The sequence below is a fragment of the Arachis hypogaea genome, chromosome 12 (assembly GCF_003086295.3).
Source record: "Arachis hypogaea cultivar Tifrunner chromosome 12, arahy.Tifrunner.gnm2.J5K5, whole genome shotgun sequence".
NCBI lineage: Eukaryota > Viridiplantae > Streptophyta > Magnoliopsida > Fabales > Fabaceae > Arachis > Arachis hypogaea.
In genome coordinates this window covers 79054019-79078686 of record NC_092047.1, presented here as the reverse complement: position 1 = coordinate 79078686, position 24668 = coordinate 79054019, and the positions used below count along the sequence as shown (strand labels likewise).

General features: G+C 35.6%; 1 protein-coding gene across 1 annotated transcript; it reads left to right on the top strand.

Moving 5' to 3' along the window:
- The first annotated feature begins 21842 nt into the window (after nt 1-21842).
- LOC112727566 (probable 2-oxoglutarate-dependent dioxygenase AOP1) lies at nt 21843-24381 on the top strand. The gene is made up of 3 exons (XM_025777363.3): nt 21843-22288; nt 23066-23399; nt 24044-24381. Exons 1-3 carry the CDS (start codon nt 21912-21914, stop codon nt 24272-24274), a joined length of 942 nt encoding a protein of 313 aa, XP_025633148.1. The 5' UTR covers nt 21843-21911; the 3' UTR covers nt 24275-24381.
- Nucleotides 24382-24668: the final 287 nt, after the last annotated feature.

Here is a 24668-nt window from a genome sequence, read left to right as displayed (position 1 = left end):
GAGGTGATACCTCAAGAATTGTACAAGGTGGCTGAAAAGATCTCCACCCAAGCGAGGTTAGCATTCCCACACCTCATATATCGCCTATGCAATTTAGCTAGAATTGGCATAGCTGGAGATACCCTCATAGAGATGTACAAGCCCATCACAAAAAGGAAGATGGAGCATGTGAGAGAGCAGGCACATGGACCACAGCAAGAGCCGATTCAACCTCCTGCACTTAAGATCCCAGAAATGCCTCAGGGAATGCATTTCCCTCCCCAGAACTATTAGGATCAACTGAACACATCTTTAGGGGAGCTGACCTCTTTTGTGGATCAGCTGAGGATCGAGCACCAAGATCAAGCTGTTATCCTCCATGAGATAAGAGAAGATCAGAGGATCATGAGAGAGGAACAGCAGAGATAGGGACGAGACATAGAGGAGATCAAACGCTCCATTGGGTTCTCCAGAGGGAGCAGCAGCTGCCATCACTGAGGTTGTTGAGTCCCATTACATCTTTAATTATTTTATTTCTGTTTTCATTGTACCTTAATTCACTGTCTATTTTATATTCTAGTGCATGATCATATCTAGTGTTTTGTTCTTTTCTAGCTTTATTTTCTTGTTTTGTTTTGATTATAAGATATCCTATGTATCCCTCACCATGCTTAAAAGAAAAATTTATTTGAAAAGGAATAGTGAGATACATGAGTTTTGAGTTATATCATAAGTTATTTCAAGTATTTTGATGTGGTGGCCTTGCATTTATCTTCTGAATGTATGCATTAACAGTGCATAATTGATATTGAAGTTAAGTATGTTGGATCTTGAAGAACAGAGAATTTAGAAAAATATTATTGATTCTCTGAAAAATCAAAAAAAAAATTATTGATTCTTGAAGAAAGAAAAAGCAGCCAAAAGAGAAAGAAAAATAAAAGAAAAAAATAAAAAGCTCAAAAGAAAAAGAAAAGAGCAAGGATCCAAGGCTTTGAGAATCAATGGTTAGGAGGGTCAAAAATTGGCCTAAAAAGCTCAATTGAGTTGCTATCCCTAACTAAATACTTATGGTGTGAAGGTGTCAAGCAAAGAGCTTGAGACTGAGCAGTTAAAATCGTGATCCAAAAGCTAAAGAGTATGCTTAAGAACTCTGGACACTACTGTCTCGGAGTTTAAGCAAAGCTGAATTCGGATCCAAAGGGTTCCCCCAGTCAAGTGCCTGTGGCGTTTATGTATCCGGTGGTAATACGGGAAAACAAAATGCTTAGAGTCACAGCTAGACTCAAAAGGTGCAAGGCACCAAAAGAAAAAGTTGTGTTCAAGAATCAAGAAGAGCTAAAAGAAGAGAATGATACGGAAAATTTGTATCTCTACAAACTCCCTTCGGCAAGTATACCAAATTTGTCATCAAGTAAAAATTCACAGTAGAGTGAGGTCGAATCCCACAGGGATTGATTGGTTGAACAACTTTAATCAGAGGAATGGTCTAGTTGAACTAAACAGATTTGAATTGCAATTGCAGAAAATTTAATAGCGGGAAACATAAATAGCAAGAAATGTAAATGATGGAAAGGTAAATAGCAGAATGTAAATTGCAGAAAGTAAATTGCAAGAAATTAAATGGGAATGGGGATGATGAACATCAAAGTAAACCGAATATAGAGAATAGGAAGATAAGAATAGGTAAGCTCATTGGGTTCAGGAGATGTTGTATTCTCTGGATCAAGTTCATTCTCATCTCTTCCTCAATCCATGCAACTCATTGATCTCTTAGCAGTCTTAGGTGATTGAATCCCAATTTCTTGGCAACTCAATCTCTCTAAGCTTGAACAATTGTCCAATTCCTTGATCAAATTGCTCATGGGAAGAGATGAAGTACGATCACCGATTATACCACATGTTTTTCTAGATCAAAGAATCGAGAGGATTATATGTCACTATATCCGTCCAATCCCCAACCTAGTCTAACATGAGAAAGCATTTCTAGCATGAATCATTCATTCCTCTTCCAAGGTTCCAAGGGATTCCAAGTATGAACAATTTCTTTTTCGAGACAATTGCACAATTGGATGAAGATCGAAAGCTTTCAAGCAAATCAAAGAGAATGAGTAGAAGAAGAACAATAAGAACTATTATTGATCCATTGAATTACAACAGAGCTTCCTCCCCCAATGAAGTGGGGTTTAGTTGATCATGGCTCTGGGAAATGGAATTCGAAGTGTAAACTACATGAGAAAGTAAACTAATTACAGAGAAAAGTAAATTACGATTGTTTACAAATCTGGATCCCCTCCAGGTTCCAATCTCCTCTCTAGTTCAAAACTACTCCTATATATACTACTTCTCTGATCTTTAGTTGAGTCTTCAAGTATCTGGATGTGGGCCATTGGCCTTAGTTGAAGCAGTTAACAAACTCATTGGGCTTTGCTCAGCTTGCTGGAAGAGTTTAGTTGAAGCAGTGATCACGTTAGTTAGGCCGTTAGTGTGAGTAACGTCATGTGTAATTTCCTGGCTTAAAGACATTAGTGACACTAACATGGTCACTAACATTCCAAAACCCCCTTGAATCCACGTTACTCCTGGCGATAGTGGCACTAATGTGGCCACTAACGCCACACCTTGCCTAAGCCCACGTTATTCCTGGCGTTAGTGGCACTAACGTCGCCACTAACGCCACTCATATCTTGCCTTTGCTTCACCTTTCGATGACGTTAATGGAATCAATGCCACCACTAACACCATAAGCTTGCCTTCTTCCACGTTAGTCCTGGCGTTAGTGGCACTAACGTTGCCACTAACGCCATTCCTCCTTGAATTGTTGCCATCGCTGGCGTTAGTGGGTGAGTAACGCCACCTTGCCTTGAGCTCCCCGCGTTAATGCCTGCGTTAGTGGCATTAACTTGGCCACTAACGCAGCTTGTTCTTCCTTGGGTCATACCATCAATCATGTTAGTGGCACTAACGTTGCCACTAATGGTCCTTCTCCTTCCCTTGCCCACGTTAGTGCCCACATTAGTGGCACTAACTTGGCCACTAACGTGGCTTTTCCTTGGTCTCTTGGAGGTATCTCACGTTAGTGCCCCCGTTAGTGGCACTAACGTGGCCATTAACTTAGCTCTTCTCCTGCTTTTTCTTGCCTGAAATCAACCAAACAATTGCATCAAAGTCTTGCTCTAATCACAAGAGAATGCATTATTCATTGAATCAATTAATCCTTGCATTGTTCTCATAAAAATGTTTATAATTCACAATGTTTGATTGAATCAAGACATGTATGCACAACTCATCCAAATGCTTGCTTATTTGGCTAAGAAAATGCATGAAACTAACCTAAAACATACTCAAAATGGCTTGTAAAACTAGCCAAGATGCCCTGGCATCAGAGAATCAATAATATTATTCGGATTCTAGTTCCAAGGGATGCCAATACTTCTGAGCTTCAAAGGAAAGTGAGATGACAAAACTGTTCAGAAGTAAAGAGCTAATAGCCCCATTCAGTATTTGGAACTGAGCTTCATTGAGAACTCTGAAACTTATTGTATCTTTCTCTTCTCTTTAGTCTTGCTTTGTTTTTGGTTGCTTGAGGACAAGCAACAGTTTAAGTTTGGTGTTCTGATGAGCGAATATTTTATACACTTTTTTGCACTATTTTCTCAGTATTTTTAGTATATTTTGTTAAGTTTTATTATGTTTTAGTAGGTTTTAGTGCAAAAAATCACTTTTTGGCTGCTACTTTGAGTTTTTGTGGTTTTTCTATGATTTTAGGTGATTTTTGGGTGAATTTAGCAAATTTTGGCAAAGTCTAATTCAGAAGCACAAAAAGGATAGCACATGCTGTCAGATCCTGACCTCCGTGCATCCCAACGAGCATTTCTTGAGCTACAGAGGTCCAATTGATGCATTTTTAATGATGTTGGAAAGCTAATTTCCAGAGCTTTCCAAAGTCTATACCTTTCGTTGGAAATGACTGCCCAAACAGGGTGTTGAACTTCCAACTTACCTCCTTTCTGGCGTTCAACGCCACCAAGGGAGCACCAAGGTAGCGTGGACACCCCCTGGTTGGCGTTCAATTCCCACTCCTCCAAGTTGGAAGACAAGTTTAACCCAAACACTCACCAAGTGGGCTCAGAAGTGGATTTTCACACCATTAGCTTAGACCGGATCATTTTTGTAATTTCTAATTATTATTGATTTCTTTTTAGGTCTAGTTATTAGCATAAATAGAAGGAAGACCACCTTTGTTAAAAAACTTTTGGATCTTCAACTTCTCAGAACTTATCTTTACTGTAAATTATGAGTTGCTAAACCTCCTAGGTTAAGGATAGGAGCTCTGCTCGTTCCTAAGGATTAATATTGTTACTTTTCTGCTTTAATATATGTTTGATTCCATTCTATGGTGTATTTTTGTTCTTCATCTTTTTTAATCTAGAATAGAATGACAGTATGACCCCTTATTCTACATGAGTTCTTTACGAGTCTTGACCCGGATAGTATTGAGCTACAGCTTGAGAGTATATCACAGGTTCCAACAAGTTACTTGGGCTAATAGGGATATGTGACATGAAATCTCGTTAGTCAGGGGTAATTGAGGTTCCAATGGCTCCAAGGCTAGAATCATAGAGCTTCATTCTCCGATCTGGAAGATCCAACCTTGTCTGTGGCATTTTGAGTAGGATCATCAGAGATTGAATTGCGTGCGCTTCACCCTCGTCCAGATTGACTGACCTGTTTGAGCGTTTGGTTTGGATCCGAGGAGATTAATGACCACGACCTATGGCTTAATCACTTATAGCCTTGCGATTGAATGAATCACTCATTGTTAAAGTAGTCAATAAGAAGTATCAATCCTGAAGAACAAGCATCTCTGAGGCCTTAACTGTTTTCTTACTATTGTTTCTACGTCAATTCTTTATTGCTTTTGTTATTGTTTTGTTTATGTGCCTACAATAACAACAATCAACTTTCTATTTGCCTGATAAGATCTGCAGGATAACCATAGCTTGCTCAATCCAACAATCCTCGTAGGATTCGACCTTCACTCACCTGAGGTATTACTTGGATGACCCGGTGCACTTGCCGGTTGTGCGAGTTTTATTTTCACGCACCAGAGGAATCAACCAAACTTTGGGTGGAGAGAACAATCTCAGAGATAACAACCAAATTTTATCAACAAATCTCAGGTCGGTTTCAATCAGACTTATTTCAACAACCGCTCGTTACAACCCTCTCAACCTCAGAGTGTCCCTGACTTGGCATCTATTGTTGCAAAACTCTCCAAAAATCAACATAGTTTTATGCAGAAAAAATTAATTAAAACTTTCTATAATTAATAAAAATTCAGAAGGAAAAACACTAAAGATGAACACGCATCAGTACGAATGGGTGAGGGGTAAGTGGTAGCTAAGAAAAAAAGTGAGTAAGTGTGTGATAAAAAGGATAAGGATAGTGTAGTAATTAAAAACCAAATATAATTCGATATAATTATCTTTAAGAAAACAATTTATTTATCAACTTACAAATTATTTTCAAATAAGTACTCTAATTTAAAATTAGAGATAATATAATTAATTTTCGTTTAGCTCATGAAATCAATATATTAAATCCCAAATCTCAATTATTCAAATTAATTTAACAAACCTCATTATTTTTCAATTACTAAAATTTTAAATTCTAAATAAGAAAATACCGAATTATTATGAAAATTATATAAATCCTAATTGATTTTAAACTCAAAATCTTATAACTTTGACTTAATTACTTCTTGTAAATAATTTTCTGAAAATAAAATCATAAATATATATAATAAATCACAAATAACTTATTATTGAATTTTAAAAAATTTGGGGTCTTACATCCTACCCCACTTACAAAAATTTTCGTCCTCGAAAATTGATATAATATACAAAATATTATATAGTTTTAATATTTTACTTTTAAACACATTATGAAAAAAGCAAAAGGTATATAGTTTCAAATGCCAGGTGATGAGCGGATATTTTATACGCTTTTTGGGGATAATTTCATATAGTTTAGAGTATGTTTTAGTTAGTTTTTAGTCTATTTTTATTAGTTTTTAGGAAAAATTCATATTTCTGGACTTTACTATGAGTTGTGTGTTTTTATGTAATTTCAGGTATTTTTCTGGCTGAAATTGAAGGAGCTGAGCAAAAATCTGATTCAGGCTGAAAAAGGACTACTGATGCTGTTGGATTCTGACCTCCCTGCACTCAAAGTGGATTTTCTGGAGCTACAGAACTCGAAATGGCGTGCTTCCAATTGCGTTGGAAAGTAGACATCCAGGGCTTTCCAGCAATATATAATAGTCCATACTTTGCACAAGGATAGACGACGTAAACTGGCGTTTAACGCCAGTCCTCTGCCCAATTCTGGCGTCCAGCGCCAGAAAAGGATCAAAAGCTGGAGTTGAACGCCCAAACTGGCATAAAAACTGGCGTTCAACTCCACAAATGGCCTCTGCACGTGAATTGCTTAAGTCTCAGCCCCAGCACACACCAAGTGGGCCCCAGAAGTGGATCTCTGCATCATCCATCATAGTTATCTAATTTTTGTAAACCTAGGCTACTAGTTTAGTATTTAACAACTTTTAGAGACTTATTTTGTATCTCATGATATTTTCAGATCTAAACTTTGTATTCTCTGACGGCATGAGTCTCTAAACCCCATTGTTGGGGGTGAGGAGCTCTGCTGTGTCTCGATGAATTAATGCAAGTATTTCTGTTTTCCATTCAAACACGCTTGTTCCTATCTAAGATGTTCATTCGCGCTTAACTGTGATGGAGGTGATGAGCTGTGACACTCATCACCTTCCTCAAATCATGAACGTGTGCCTGACAACCACCTCCGTTCTATATACGATTGAATGAGTATCTCTTAGATTCCTTAATCAGAATCTCCGTGGTATAAGCTAGAACTGATGGCAGCATTCATGAGAATCCGGAAAGTCTAAACCTTGTCTGTGGTATTCCGAGTAGGATTCAAGGATTGAATGACTGTGACGAGCTTCAAACTCTTAAAGGCTGGGCGTTAGTGACAGACGCAAAAGGATAGTAAATCCTATTCCAACCGGATCGAGAACCAACCGGTGATTAGCCGTGCTGTGACAGAGCGCGTGAGCGTAGTTTTCACTGGGAGGACGGAAGGTAGCCATTGACAACGGTGATCCACCAACACACAGCTTGCCATAGGAGGGCGTGCGTGCGTGAATCAGAAGACAGAGGAAAGCAGAGATTCAGAAGACAAAGCATCTCCAAAACTCCAACATATTCTCCATTACTGCACAACAAGTAATCTTTAATTTATGTTCTCTTGGTTATTCACAATTCAACTGATAAACATAATTGACTTCCTGACTAAGATTTACAAGATAACCATAGATTGCTTCAAACCAACAATCTCCGTGGGATTCGACCCTTACTCACGTGAGGTATTACTTGGACGACCCAGTGCACTTGCTGGTTAGTGGTACGCGTTGTGAAAAGTGTGATTCGCAATTCGTGCACCAAGTTTTTGGCGCCGTTGCCGGGGATTGTTCGTGTTTGGACAACTAACGGTTTATTTTGTTGCTTAGATTAGGAAAAATTTTCTCTTTTTGGTTTAGAGTCTTTTATTATTTATCCCTTGTTAAAACACTTTAAATTTATAGCTCAGTTAATTAGAACGTGGTGTTTATGTTCATGGTAATTGGCTATCATATTTTTTTAAAACCTTTTTCAAAAATAATTTTTCTGTTAAATCCTGTGCCAAACTTTAAGTTTGGTGTTTTCAAAAATAATCTTTCTTAAAATTTTCGAAAATTTTCATAACTCATTTGGCTAGAGCGTTAATCTGTGTTCTTGGTAATTGGGTTAGAGTCTTTTATATTCTTTTCAAAACCTTCTTTTTCATAAATAATATTTTTTTCTATTAAATCTTGTGCCAAACTTTAAGTTTGGTGTTTTCTTGTTGATTTCCCTTTGGTTTTCGAAAATTTTGGTTTGGTTTTCTAAAAATTTTAAGTTTGGTGTTCTTTCTTCATGTTCTTGTGTTCTTGTGAGTCTTCAAAGTGTTCTTGAGTTTTCCTTGTGTCTTGATCTTAAAATTTTTAAGTTTGGTGTTCCTTGGTGTTTTCCCTCCAAAATTTTCAAAAACAAGGAGCATTAGATCTAAAAATTTTAAATCTTGTACTATCTTATTGTTTTTCTCTCTCCTCACTAAATTCAAAAATATCTTTTCAAAATATCTCTTCTAACTTCCTAACTTCTTATCTTTTCAAAATTTGTTTCAACTAACCAACTAACTTTTTGTTTGTTTCTTAACTTTTTCAAAACTACCTAACTAACTCTCTCTCTCTAATTTTCGAAAATATCTTCCCTCTTTTTCAAAAATTTCTTTTTTTAACTAATTAATTTTTATTTTTTTTTACGAAAAAAAAAATTTATTTCAAAATTCAAATTCTTTTTAGTTATTTTATTTTATTTAAGTATTTACTTCTTATAAAATAAAATAAATAAAAAGATAAATCAGTCCAAGTTATATCCATATATCCATCATGGACATAAGTGGAAATGAACAGTCCAGGAGGACTCTGGGGTCATATTCTAACCCCTCTACTGCTTCATATGGGAGTAGCATATGCATACCCTCCATTGGAGTTAGTAGCTTTGAGTTGAATCCTCAGCTCATTATCATGGTGCAGCAAAGTTGCCAGTATTCCGGTCTTCCACAGGAAGACCCTACAGAGTTTCTGGCACAATTTTTACAAATTGCTGACACAGTACATGATAAGGAAATAGATCAGGATGTCTACAGACTATTACTGTTTCCATTTGCTGTAAAAGATCAAGCTAAGAGGTGGTTAAATAACCAACCTAAGGCCAGCATAAGAACATGGAAACAGCTGACAGAAAAATTCCTGAATCAGTATTTTCCTCCAAAAAGGATGACACAGCTAAGGCTGGACATCCAAGGCTTTAAACAAGGAGATAATGAATCTCTTTATGATGCCTGGGAGAGATACAGAGAGATGCTACGAAAATGCCCCTCTGAAATGTTTTCAGAGTGGGTTCAGTTAGACATCTTCTACTATGGGCTTGCAGAAGGAGCTCAGATGTCTCTAGATTACTCAGCTGGTGGATCTATCCATATGAGAAAGACAATTGAAGAGGCTCAAGAGCTCATTGATACAGTTGCCAGGAATCAGCATCTGTATCTAAGCAGCAACCCTTCCATGAATGAAGAGGTTAAAACAGTAACTGCTGAATTCAGTACTGTAAAACAAGCTGCTGAATTCAATCAGCAATTGGATTTTCTAACAAAGCAGCTAGCTGAATTCAAGGACAGGCTACAGGAGACAAGGATAGCTAATATACATATGGACGAACAGTTTAAGCAAACAAAGCAGCAGCTATCAAGGCAAATAGCAGAAGAATGCCAAGCAGTTCAATTAAGAAGTGGGAAAACATTAAATACCCCACCTCAAGGCATCAAAAATTCAAGAAATGAGCAACTCACCAAAGATTCACCTGAGGACAGTAAGAGCCCAGGGAAAAATAATTTTGGCACTAAAACGCCAGAAAATGGGTGGAAGGCTGGCGCTGAACGCCCAGACCATGCCCAAAACTGGCGTTCAGCGCCAGAAACAAGGCAGGATTGGCGTTCAACGCCAGAAATGGGCAAGAATCTGGCGTTGAACGCCCCAATGGGGCAGAATCCAGCGTTGAACGCCCAAAATGGGTACATTTCTGGCGTTCAGGCGCCAGGAACAGACAGTGAGCTGGCGTCTAACGTCACTCCAGCTTCTGACTCTGGCACTTAATTGCCAGTGAGGGATCAGACACACACAAGTGCTGATAACAACCCCTCTAAAAAGGCTTCTTTAACCACTAAGGTTGAGGAATATAAAGCCAAGATACCTTATCCTCAAAAACTCCGGAAAGAGGAGCAGGATAAGCAATTTGCTCGCTTTGCAGATTACCTAAGGACTCTTGAAATAAAGATTCCATTTGTAGAGGCACTTGAGCAAATACCTTCTTATGCCAAGTTCATGAAAGAGATCTTGAGTCATAAAAAGGAGTGGAGAGAAACAGAAAGAGTTCTCCTCACTGAAGAATGCAGTGCAGTCATTCTGAAAAGCTTTCCTGAAAAGCTTAAAGACCCTGGGAGTTTTCTGATACCATGCATATTAGAAGGTGATTGCACCAAGACAGCTTTATGCGATCTTGGGGCAAGCATCAACCTGATACCTGCATCCACTATCAGGAAGCTTGGCTTAACTGAAGAAGTTAAACCAACCCGGATATGTCTCCAACTTGCTGATGGTTCCACTAAATACCCATCAGGCGTGATTGAGGACATGATTGTCAGAGTTGGGCCATTCGCCTTTCCCACTGACTTTGTTGTACTGGAAATGGAGGAGCACAAGAGTGCTACTCTCATTCTAGGAAGACCCTTCCTAGCAACTGGACGATCCCTCATTGATGTCCAACAGGGGGAAATAACCCTGAGAGTCAATGATGATGAGTTTAAGTTGAACGCTGTCAAAGCCATGCAGCATCCAGACACATCAACAGACTGCATGAAAGTTGATCTCATTGACTCTTTGGTAGAAGAGATCAACATGGCTGAGAGTCTCGAATCAGAGTTGGAAGACATCTTTAAAGATGTTCAGCCTGATTTGGAGGATTCAGAGGACATGAAAGAGCCTCTGAACTTTCTTCTGAAAGAGGAAAAACCTCCTAAACCCGAGCTCAAGCCACTACCACCATCCTTGAAATACGCATTTCTGGGAGAAGGTGACACTTTTCCAGTGATCATAAGCTCTGCTTTAAATTCACAGGAAGAGGAAGCACTTATTCAAGTGCTAAGGACACACAAGACAGCTCTTGGGTGGTCCATAGGTGACCTTAAGGGCATAAGCCCAGCTAGATGCATGCACAAAATCCTATTGGAGGATAATGCCAAACCAGTGGTTCAACCACAGAGGCGGCTAAATCCAGCCATGAAGGAAGTGGTGCAGAAAGAGGTCACCAAATTACTAGAGGCTGGGATTATTTATCCCATTTCTGATAGCCCCTGGGTGAGCCCTGTTCAAGTCGTCCCAAAAAAGGGAGGCATGACAGTGATTCATAATGAAAAAAATGAACTGGTTCCTACAAGAACAGTTACAGGGTGGCGCATGTGTATTGACTACAGAAGGCTCAATACAGCCACTAGAAAGGATCATTTTCCTTTACCATTCATAGACCAGATGCTAGAGAGACTAGCAGGTCATGATTATTACTGCTTTTTGGATGGCTATTCAGGCTATAACCAGATTGCAGTGGATCCCCAGGATCAAGAGAAAACAGCATTCACATGTCCATCTGGAGTGTTTGCTTATAGAAGGATGCCATTTGGGCTATGTAATGCACCTGCAACCTTCCAGAGATGCATGCTCTCTATTTTCTCTGACATGGTGGAAAAATTTCTGGAAGTCTTCATGGATGACTTCTTAGTATATGGAGACTCATTCAGCTCCTGTCTTGATCACCTGAAACTTGTTCTGAAAAGATGCCAAGAAACCAACCTAGTTTTAAACTGGGAAAAGTGTCACTTCATGGTGACTGAAGGAATTGTTCTTGGGCATAAAATCTCAAACAAGGGAATAGAGGTGGATCAAGCAAAAATAGAGGTAATTGAAAAATTACCACCACCTGCCAATGTTAAGGCAATCAGAAGCTTTCTGGGGCATGCAGGATTCTATAGGAGGTTTATAAAGGATTTTTCAAAAATCGCAAAACCTCTAAGCAATCTGCTAGCTGCTGACACGCCATTTGTGTTTGACACAGCATGCCTGCAGGCGTTTGAAATGCTGAAAGCTAAGCTGGTCACAGCACCAGTCATTTCTGCACCAGACTGGACATTGCCATTTGAGTTAATGTGTGATGCCAGTGATCATGCCATTGGTGTAGTATTGGGACAGAGGCATGACAAGCTTCTTCATGTCATTTATTATGCCAGTCGCGTTCTAAATGATGCCCAGAAAAATTACAAAACCACAGAAAAAGAACTACTTGCAGTGGTTTACGCCATTGACAAGTTCAGATCATACTTAGTAGGATCAAAAGTGATTGTGTATACTGACCATGCTGCTCTTAAATATCTACTCACAAAGCAGGATTCAAAACCCAGGCTCATCAGATGGGTATTGCTTCTGCAAGAGTTTGATATAGAAATAAGAGACAGAAAAGGGACAGAGAACCAAGTGGCTGATCATCTGTCCCGGATAGAGCCAGTGGAAGGGACGTCCCTCCCCTTTCTTGAGATCTCTGAGACGTTCCCTGATGAGCATCTATTTGCCATTCAGGAAGCACCATGGTTTGCCGATATTGCAAACTATAAAGCTGCACGGTTCATACCCAAGGAGTACAATAGAATACAAAAGAAGAAATTAGTCACTGATGCAAAGTACTACTTGTGGGATGAACCCTATCTCTTTAAGAGATGTGCAGACGGAATTATCCATAGGTGTGTCCCCAGAGAGGAAGCACAGAGGATCCTGTGGCATTGCCACGGATCTCAATATGGAGGCCATTTCAGAGGTGAGCGAACAGCCACCAAGGTCCTCCAATGTGGCTTCTATTGGCCCACACTCTATAAAGATTCCCGAGAGTTTGTACGTAATTGTGACAGTTGCCAAAGAGCTGGTAATCTGCCTCATGGTTACGCCATGCCTCAACAAGGAATCTTGGAAATAGAGTTGTTTGATGTATGGGGAATTGACTTCATGGGACCTTTCCCACCATCATACTCAAACACTTATATTCTGGTGGCAGTTGACTATGTATCAAAATGGGTTGAGGCTATTGCCACACCCAACAATGATACTAAAACAGTGCTGAAGTTCCTCCAGAAATATATCTTTAGCAGGTTTGGTGTCCCTAGAGTACTAATCAGTGATGGGGGCACTCACTTCTGCAATAAACAGCTTTACTCTGCCATGGTTCGGTATGGAATTCGCCACAAGATAGCCACTCCATATCATCCACAAACCAATGGGCAGGCTGAAGTCTCTAATAGAGAATTAAAGAGAATCCTGGAACGGACAGTAAATACCCGTAGAAAGGATTGGGCAAGGAGCTTGGATGATGCTCTGTGGGCTTACAGAACAGCATTCAAGACCCACCTATAGGGACCTCTCCATACCAACTGGTGTATGGTAAGGCATGTCACCTGCCCGTGGAACTGGAACATAAGGCCTACTGGGCAACCAGATTCCTAAACTTTGATGCCAAATTAGCAGGAGAAAAAAGATTGCTCCAGCTAAATGAGCTAGAGGAGTTCAGATCCACAGCTTTCGAAAATGCCAAGCTATATAAAGAAAAATAAAAAAAGTGGCATGACAGAAAGCTGTCATCTAGAATCTTTGAACCAGGACAGAAGGTTCTGTTGTTTAACTCTAGACTCAGGCTATTCCCCGGGAAACTGAAATCCCGGTGGAGGGGACCATACGTGATTACAAGTGTATCACCATATGGTTACGTGGAGCTTCAAGATATTGATTCTGATAAGAAGTTCATTGTCAATGGACAGAGAATCAAGCATTATCTAGAAGGCAACATTGAGCAAGAATGCTCAAGGCTGAAGCTAGATTAAAAGCTCAGCAAGGTCCAGCTAAGGACATTAAAGAAGCGCTTGTTGGGAGGCAACCCAATGTTTATCTAATCCTTATTTTTATTGTTTTTCATGTTTTCTTAGGTTCATGATCATGTGGAGTCACAAAATAAACAAAAAAAAAAATCAAAAACGGAATCAAAAATAGCAGAAGAAAAATCACACCCTGGAGGAGCATCTGTCTGGCGTTCAAACGCCAGAACAGAGCATAGTTCTGGCGCTGAACGCCCAGAATGGGAGCATCCTGGCGTTGAACGCCCAGAACAAGCATGGTTCTGGCGTTCAACGCCAGAAATGGCAGCAAAGGGGCATTGAACGCCCAAAATGGGCACCAACCTGGCGCTGAACGCCCAGAGTTGTGTGCAAGGGCATTTTGCATGCCCAAATTGGTGCAGGGATGTAAATGCCTTGACACCTCAAGATCTGTGGACCTCACAGGATCATTTCAAGATCTGTGGACCCCACAGGATCCCCACCCTCCCTCCTCATAATCCTAGTTTTTTATTTCCACATCTTCTTCTTCATCTATTCCCTCTTCTTTTGCTCGAGGGCGAGCAACATTCTAAGTTTGGTGTGGACATCACAACAATTATGTGAAGGATCTATAGCTCAGTGGTAGAACATGTGGCTGCAAATCAAGAGATACCTCAGGGGATGCACTCCCCTCCACATAATTATTGGAAGCAACTGAGGATAGAAATACCAAAAATCACTAGGAATCAAGCCACAAAGGCAAGGAAGAGACATAAAAGAGCTCAAGAACATCATTGGTGCCTCAAGAAGGAAATGCCATCATCACTAAGGTGGACTCGTTCCTTGTTCTTACTTTCTCTGTTTTTCGTTTTCTCTATGTTAAGTGCTTATCTATGTTTGTGTCTTCATTACATGATCATTAGTAGTAATTAGCGTCTAGTTTGATTTTATCCCCAATTAAGTTATAGTCTATTTTTCTCATCATCAGCAAACATGAATAAAATAGTAGATCTTTTGAATAAGAGGTAATAAAATTTCGAGTTTTTAATAAGAAAAATTCTAATTAGTAACATGTGGTGGCAATGCTTTCTGTCTTCTGAATGAATGCTTGAACAGTGTATATGTCTTTTGAATTTGTTGTTTAAGACTGTTAAATATGTTGGCTCTTGAAAGAATGATGAACATGAGACATGTTATTGATAATCTGAAAAATCATAAAAATGATTCTTGAAGCAAGAAAAAGCAGCAAAGAACAAAGCTTGCAGAAAAAAAAATAGAAAGAAAAAGAAAAAGCAAGCAGAAAAAGCCAAAAGCTCTTAAAACCAAAAGGCAAGGGCAATTAAAAAGGATCCCAAGGCTTTGAGCATCAATGGATAGGAGGACCTAAAGGAATAAAATCCTGGTCTAAGCGGCTAAACCAAGCTGTCCCTAACCATGTGCTTGTGGCGTGAAGGTGTCAAGTGAAAACTTGAGACTGAGCGGTTAAAGTCAAGGTCCAAAGAAAAAGAAGAGTGTGCTTAAGAACTCTGGACACCTCTAATTGGGGACTTTAGCAAAGCTGAGTCACAATCTGAAAAGGTTCACCCAGTTATGTGTCTGTGGCATTTATGTATCCGGTGGTAATACTGGAAAACAAAGTGCTTAGGGCCACAGCCAAGACTCATAAAGAAGCTGTGTTCAAGAATCATCACACTGAACTAGGAGAATCAATAGCACTATCTGAATTCTAAGTTCCTATAGATGCCAATCACTCTGAGCTTCAATGGATAAAGTGAGATGCCAAAACTGTTCGGAAGCAAAAAGCTACTAGCCCCGCTCATCTAATTAGAATCTGAGCTTCATGCAAAAAGCTCTGAGATATTATTGCTTCTCAACCTGTTAGTCTTCTATTTTATTTGTCTAGTTGCTTGAGGACAAGCAACAGTTTAAGTTTGGTGTTGTGATGAGCGGATATTTTATACGCTTTTTGGGGATAATTTCATATAGTTTAGAGTATGTTTTAGTTAGTTTTTAGTCTATTTTTATTAGTTTTTAGGAAAAATTCATATTTCTGGACTTTACTATGAGTTGTGTGTTTTTCTGTAATTTCAGGTATTTTTCTGGCTGAAATTGAAGGAGCTGAGCAAAAATCTGATTCAGGCTGAAAAAGGACTGCTGATGCTGTTGGATTCTGACCTCCCTGCACTCAAAGTGGATTTTCTGGAGCTACAGAACTTGAAATGGCGTGCTTCCAATTGCGTTGGAAAGTAGACATCCAGGGCTTTCCAGCAATATATAATAGTTCATACTTTGCACAAGGATAGACGACGTAAACTGGCGTTCAACGCCAGTCCTCTGCCCAATTCTGGCGTCCAGCGCCAGAAAAGGATCAAAAGCTGGAGTTGAACGCCCAAACTGGTATAAAAACTGGCGTTCAACTCCACAAATGGCCTCTGCACGTGAATTGCTTAAGCCTCAGCCCCAGCACACACCAAGTGGGCCCCAGAAGTGGATCTCTGCATCATCCATCATAGTTATCCAATTTTTGTAAACCTAGGCTACTAGTTTAGTATTTAAACAACTTTTAGAGACTTATTTTGTATCTCATGACATTTTCAGATCTAAACTTTGTATTCTCTGACGGCATGAGTCTCTAAACCCCATTGTTGGGGGTGAGGAGCTCCGCTGTGTCTCGATGAATTAATGCAAGTATTTCTGTTTTCCATTCAAACACGCTTGTTCCTATCTAAGATGTTCATTCGCGCTTAACTGTGATGGAGGTGATGAGCTGTGACACTCATCACCTTCCTCAAATCATGAACGTGTGCCTGACAACCACCTCCGTTCTATATACGATTGAATGAGTATCTCTTAGATTCCTTAATCAGAATCTCCGTGGTATAAGCTAGAACTGATGGCAGCATTCATGAGAATCCGGAAAGTCTAAACCTTGTCTGTGGTATTCCGAGTAGGATTCAAGGATTGAATGACTGTGACGAGCTTCAAACTCTTGAAGGCTGGGCGTTAGTGACAGACGCAAAAGGATAGTAAATCCTATTCCAACCGGATCGAGAACCAATCGGTGATTAGCCGTGCTGTGACAGAGCGCGTGAGCGTAGTTTTCACTGGGAGGACGGAAGGTAGCCATTGACAACGGTGATCCACCAACACACAGCTTGCCATAGGAGGGCGTGCGTGCGTGAATCAGAAGACAGAGGAAAGCAGAGATTCAGAAGACAAAGCATCTCCAAAACTCCAACATATTCTCCATTACTGCACAACAAGTAATCTTTAATTTATGTTCTCTTGGTTATTCACAATTCAACTGATAAACATAATTGACTTCCTGACTAAGATTTACAAGATAACCATAGATTGCTTCAAACCAACAATCTCCGTGGGATTCGACCCTTACTCACGTGAGGTATTACTTGGACGACCCAGTGCACTTGCTGGTTATTGGTACGCGTTGTGAAAAGTGTGATTCGTAATTCGTGCACCACCAGGAAAATCATATGGCATGAATGTATGGGAAAAAGTGTGATACGAAGCAGAAGCTACAAGATATAATATATTACAGTAAAGCAAGTTCAATCTACATCAGCAAGGAGCTACATAGTTCATGTAGAGGAATGCGGAATGGATAACTGGGTTGCAAGAATAAAAGCGGTAGCTAACCGTATGATCAGTCAAATTGTGCATAAAAGAATTTAAATCGCATTTCATGAGAAGGCTGTGAAATAAGGAATTCCAAGATGAAGAATAGAAGAATAAATGATACGTAAGATCACTCAGCATATTGTGTATAAGGCTCAGCGGGGACGACGATACATCACGTCCACTTGAGACTGGAAGAAATGTTCCCCATGAGGACGGCGGTACATAACGCTCATGGAAGGGACGTTGGCTAAGGTAGGGACGGCAATACGTAACCGACACGTGAACTCACGATCTGTTTTGGGATAGAAATTTATCATATGCATTTGTATGACTTGCTTGAGTGTTGCTTTATTTACATTTATTTTGCTGTTTGATTGATGCATGTATTGTTTGTTTATCTATACTTTGTGATTTGCTTGTGTATGCGTTTTTACTTGTATATTGAAGGTTGTTATTGATTAGAATGAATTTTAAGAAATATAAATTGAAGCAAATAGCTGATTTTTCCAATGTAATTTCAAAGAGTTTTACAAGAATTAATGAAAGTGAATCTTTTTTAGATGAATTAACTATTTGCGTTTTATTCCTTACTTTACGGCATTCTTATCCTCTACTGAGAACTTGTGGTTTAGTTCTCACCCCAAAATTTTTACCCCTTTCAACTACAAATGTGAAGACCTATTAACGAAGCTGCAGATGCATAGAAGAGTTTAACTGCGAGTTAAGTTACAGTTGTTAAAGTTTATTTTTCCCCTCGCCTTGTTAGTTAAAGTTTTATTCAGAGGGGTAAGCTTGTATTTGTTGTTTATTTGAATAGGTATAATGTATTATTAGTAACTATGTGAATATGTATTTGCTTGTTTTTAATTTTGTCTGATGATTGGAACAAATCAAAATGAAAATTTTTGACAAATGCTTTTAAATCAAAAGAAAAACGAAAATTTATTGGTTTTTTTTCCCTAAAATTGGAAACGAGCGAGCGATGTAAAGGCTCAGAATTAAGTAGTTAATATTAAGAAATGTCACGTAATGTTCTTTCTAGTAAAAATACCATGACTTAAGTAAGGTATTATGTTAGAAGGGACATTATATGGAGTCAATTACAACGGAGTGATGACAAACTTCTGATTTTTTTTTTTTTTGATGGGATAGCTATATCTCTTTTTGGGGATGTAACCCTTGATAGAGGATTAACTGAGAGATTTAACTAATTGTCTATGTAAAACCATTGTCAAAATCATCAACATAAAGAGTAGAATGGTGTTAAAATCGTTGCCTAACCAACACTACAAGAAAAACACCCATTAAGGTATACTTGAAAAATGTAGCCAAAAGTGAAAAAAAAATGATGCCTTAGGCAAAGGCTATGCTTTTTAGGCTTTGGAGACGCTTTTCTGGGAGATGCCTATACCAGTGTTACCTATTCTCAAAGGCTACGCTTTTCTGTACCAAATGTTACGCTTTTGGCATTTAGAAATAGGGTGTGCTTTTTAAGTGAAGCTGTTCAGGACCAAAGGCTACACTTTTCAGCTTTCAAGCTTACTTATCCTTGCTACTGCATCACTTGTAAAGCATAGCCACATTGTATACCATAGCTACTCTATATAAGTGTAGCCTTAGGTCCCTCATTGTTTTTTTTTTTTTTAGTTTTTGTATATATATATATATATTCTAATAAATTTTTGTACAACATAATATGTAGTAATATAATTGCATATATAATTTTGCATTTTTAATTAAATGAGTTAAATATTATAAAATAAAAATAAATATATAATTATACTAAATAATTTTTTTAAATAATAAAAACTATCTGTAAACAAAATATATTTATAATAAACTAAAAGTACTAGAATAAATTTAATTTTGAATATTCATACATGTCACACTAAATTAGGCATAGCCAAATCAAAATAAATATGAGACTTCTTAGAATTTACTACTAATGAAAAACTAAAATATTGTATCCTACATAAATATCTTCTAATAAAAATCATTAGTCAACCATACATCTATTATTTCTCAACACTACTCCATCTTTACATCTATAATTTTGTGCACAATCTAATTCATCAAGAGCTTTTCCTGCTCCTCTACCATCATCTTGGAGAATACGCCTGGAGCATTAAGCCTTCACCATTAGCAGTTTGTAACTGTTCGCAGTAAAACAATCTTGAACTTGAAAGAAATAGCATGTTTATATATACCTGTGAAGCATTAGTTCCATCTCTCCATCTCTAATGCTCGCTCCACCCGTGGCATGATCAACTAAGACAAAGAGTTCAGATTTCTAATCCTTAATATAAATTTCAAGATTAAGGTATAAAAAAAAGTTTAGCATTGTTAACAAACTTAACCAAAATAACATAGAAGATCAAAAACAATTAAAAAAAATAAAAAAAATAAAAAATAAACTAAGAAAATGAAGGAATTTTATTGAATAATAGTTTTCTGCCACAGGTTGAGTAACTTGAAGGGGCCAATTTTTCCTGTGATCATAAACCTGCGTAAATACTAAACAAGTTTGAGTCAGAAAACTCAATGTTGAACATCTTTAACTGGAGGATTTTTATTACAAAGCAATTACATTTTAAAACGTTGCATAAAAAAATGACGCAGTAAAAATTAAATTAGTTACCATATATAAAAAACAGTTGTTATTTTAATTAGTATCGGGCGAATATTCAATTGGAGAAAAACCATTGCTAAAATATTGTCTAAAGTTTTAAAAATAGTTTTTTAATATATGGCAATAGTGGATCGTATAATGAAGGTATTAACACTTTTCTATTTCAAAAACTACTGCATATTTGATCCAAAATTTTCTGAAAATATGTGAATAACTTTTTTGAAAGTATATGTAAAAAAATTATATTAAAATTTAATCTCTTGGTATATCTATTTTTATGTTTTAAATTTTTTTTTGTATTGATGGCTAAAAAAATTGCAAAAAATAAAAATTCTTTTCACTTAAAATTATTAAATTTTAAGAACAAAAATATTTCATTAATCTAAACATATTTGAAAAAACTGCATTAAAATTTGACATTTAAATTTTTTAATATATAATATATATTTAACAGTTGAATATTTTATTACGTTTTAAAATATTTTGAGAATTATTTTATTGTTAACAAATTTAAAATATTTTTATAAGCAATTCCATAATTAAAATATTTTGAGAATTTTTTAAAATATTTTTTATAAGAAATATATACATATCGCTTAGAATTTTGTATTAGAACAATTAAGATTTAGAGAAATGAAATTAGCAAATCAGTCTCTAGGCTTTTAAAATATTAGATATGTTAGCTTTTAATAAAAGAAAATAATAATTTAGTCTCTAATATTTTAACAAAAACAAGTTGGATCCAATTAAAAAAATATTTAATAAATCATTGAAATGTTTAATATTGAAATATAACAAATTGATTTACTTTTTAATTTAAATTAATTTTATTTTATTTTATTAAAGATTACGATCTTTGTTATCTTAAAAGATTAAAAGATCAATTTGACAAATTATTTTTGTTAAAAGTAATTTGGCTGGAACGAAAATTAATTAATAGAATAATTTCTATTAGATATTTATTAAATAAAAAGTTAATCAACTTTATCTTCAATGCATGCATTATTTGTACGTTATTTGTCTGATCTATTAGTGTTATTATATAATAATGATATATAAACAAAGATAACAGACAGTATAACAAACAAAGAAAGTACAGAAAACCATACATTACAAATAAGAAAAGATATATATATATAATTAAAATCATGCATCTCTAATCTGTCTTGTTATGGAGTAATTGTATAGTTGTCTAAGCAAATTATTTTTTACCTGATATTATTGTCTATTAGTGTATATCTGAGACTGATAGCTTGTTCTGATGCCCCTTTCTTGGCAACATACACTAAATAATTAAGGTTGGTGGCTGGTTGCTCTCATACATACATATTTTAAATGTGTAGAGATATAGAATGAGAAAAAAAAAATTAATGGGTTTCTCTTTTTCTTTCTTCTATTTTCTTTATTATTATTTTTTTTTTATAACGAGGACACTCTGTATTCTATGTACATTTTCATTATATAATTGAGTCCGCCAAAATTAAAGGCCCAACAAAACCCACATTCTCCAAATCAAACTCACATATAATCAACCCTTAATTAATTTATATAGTTTATATAAAACATTTATCATTATATTAATAATTAATATAAAATATATGTTAAAATATAAAATATATATAAAATAAATTAAATAACATAAATAAAAATATTAAAGACTATCAAAAACTTATTAATTTGATAATCAATTCATCAGTAATATTTAAAAATATAGACTAAAAATATATTGTTAAATTATTAATGTAAAAGTTTTTTATTGATGTTTAAAAATAATGACAAAAAAATAAATTTTAATGATTTTTTAAGTATTTCTCCAACATAAATATTAAATATCTACACACAACAAATATACGATGATTAATTTGGTGGCTAATATTTTTTTCTTTGCATTTAGTATTTTTATTTGTCCAAATAATCATAGACACTTTTCTCCTCACCCCATTTCGAACTTCCATATTATATATATTTCCCAAAACCCAAAAAGGTTATTAAAAGCTATGTAAGAAACAACAATTAATTAAGAGAGAATTATTGATTATTCATGGGTTCTGAAGAAAAAATGAAGCTTCCAATTCTAAACTTCACCAAAGAAGATCTGAAGCCGGGAAGCAATTCCTGGTCAATTGCATGCGAGAGGGTGCGCAAAGCACTCGAAGAACATGGCTGCTTTGTAGTTGTGTATGATAAAGTTTGTGATGAGCTTGAAAATGGTGTTTTCAATTCCATGAAGGAACTGTTTGATCTCCCAACAGAAACAAAAATGAGAAACAACTATGAGGGGATGCCCTTGAAAGGCTACGTTGGACAGATCCCCAAGATTCCTCTCCATGAAAGCATGGGCATAGATGAGGGAACAACGCTTCACAACATTCAAGGCTTTGCTCAAAAATTGTGGCCTAATGGAAATCATCATTTATGGTACTTCTTGTTTTTAAAATTAAGAGTGAAACTCGAACTCTCAATCTCTAAATGAGTATGGAGAAACTATGTCATTTGAGCTATATCTCTTTGGCATCATTTCTGGTACTTATACATAATATAATAATGAGAAATAATAGAAGACGATAAGAATTTATTATTTTTGATTATCACTTAGTCATTAATTTAATTTCTTTAGTCTAATTTTTTTATTCTAATAATTTAACAATGTATTTTATTTTATATTTTTAAATATTAATAATTAACGGGTGACAAAAACAATAAAATCTGATAGTGTTATATCATTTCTCTATAATAATATCTTGCTTTTTTTTTTTACTTAGTCTTTACACTTATGTTAGGATGCGATAATAATCCGATAATTTTTGAAATAATTAATTTTTCTAAAACAAAAAGATTGATAAAACAAAAAAATAAAAGTCTAATCACTTTGAATTAAGATAATGAACTCCCTCATGATGATTATTACTATTTTTTTACTTTCTCACTTTTTTAATCTCTTTGTTTTTGAAGATATTTTTCTATTTCGAAAAATTAGAGAGACATATATTATTGTATAATAAGTATATTTTGAACACTTATAATACATGAAATAATCACACATTTAACCATTCTTCCAACACATAGCTAAGTTTGTATAAAAATAAAAATAAGCTTTTGGAACAAGCATTAAATATGCTCTATACATCTATATAAATACTGAACATACATGTTATATCCTAATTAATTAATTCGTCTTATTGTTGACTTTTGTAGTAAGAATTTGTTTGAGTATGCAAAGATAGCAGAAGAATTGGATCGAATGGTAGCAAGAATGATATTTGAAAGTTATGGTCTAATGGAGGAGCATTATGAAGCATACATGGGGTCCACAAGTTATCTCCTAAGGTTGTTGGCACACAAATCACCAAAAGAGGTTGTTGATGAGCCTCAACTGGGTTTGGTGTGTCACACTGACAAGAGCTTCACAACAATTCTTCACCAAAACCATGTCAATGGACTCATGGTGGAGACAAAAGATGGGAATTGGATCCATGTTGATTTTTCTCCTACTAATTCCTTTGTGGTCATGGCCGGCGATGGTTTAATGGTAATTAATTATCATTCACTTCCTTTCCCGTGTATATATATATATAAAATTATTATTTTTATTATTTAAAACTTTTTTATTAAAATCCAAATCATTTATCATTTTATCTAATTCAATTTATATTATTTTTATACATATTTAATAAATTAAAAATTAGTATTTACTAATATACTAGTATATATATAGTGAAGGTATCAGTAACCTAAGTATGAATACATATTAAAAATGTGGAGGTTTAATAAAAAGTTAGTATTTATTGATATATTAGTATGTATATAGTTCAGTTGTTTTGATTTTCTCTTCACCAAAAATAAAATTACTGAAAAAGTTACTTTTAAAACATTCGTTTGAATTTGATATTATAATTAGTTTATGCAAAAAGGAAAATAAATTTTTATATTTTTTTAAAAAAAATTAAAGAGGGTGGCTTTAATTAATTATACCAGATTAAAAAAAATGGCAATCTGGTGTACAAGCAATACTAAATAACATACTACTATTATATAAATAAATACTATGTTAAATAAGAAAGACTAAAATGGCACCACTACATACTACCGTTATATAATCCACTGATTATAATGAAAGCACAGTAGTTTTTCTTGGTGATGATGTTATATATGATCTTATTACTCTTTTGGTAGGCATGGAGCAATGAGAGAATCAAGTCACCGAACCATAAAGTTGTGATGAATAATAATAAGAAGAATGAAACGAGGTACTCTCTTGGTTTGTTTGCCTTTTACAAAGGGATTCTTCAAGCACCTGAAAAGCTTATAGATGAAGAGCACCCTTTGAAGTATAAGCCATTTGATCATCTTGCATTACTGAACTTCAGTTACAGCGTTAACATTAAAGAATATTGTGGCATGTAATATAAATATTTATCCTTCAAGGATTATTAGATAAATGGTGTGATATGTATGGTATTTTGTAAGGTTTCGAGTTTTTAGAAAATAAATAATAAGTTATTTGTGATTTATTATGTTTATTTATAATTTTTTTTTTACAAAAAATTATTTACTAAAGTAATTAAATCAAAGTTATGAGATTTGAGTTTAAAATCAATTAGAATTTATATAATTTTTATGATAATTAGATATTTTTTTTAATTTAAAATTTTTGTAATTAAAAAATAATAAGAATTTGTTAGTTTAATTTGAATAATTAAAATTTAGTTCAATTTTATAAATTAATAGAAAATTAATGGATTTACCTCTAATTTTAAATTAGAGTATTTCTTTAAAAATAATTATATTTAATTTTTAA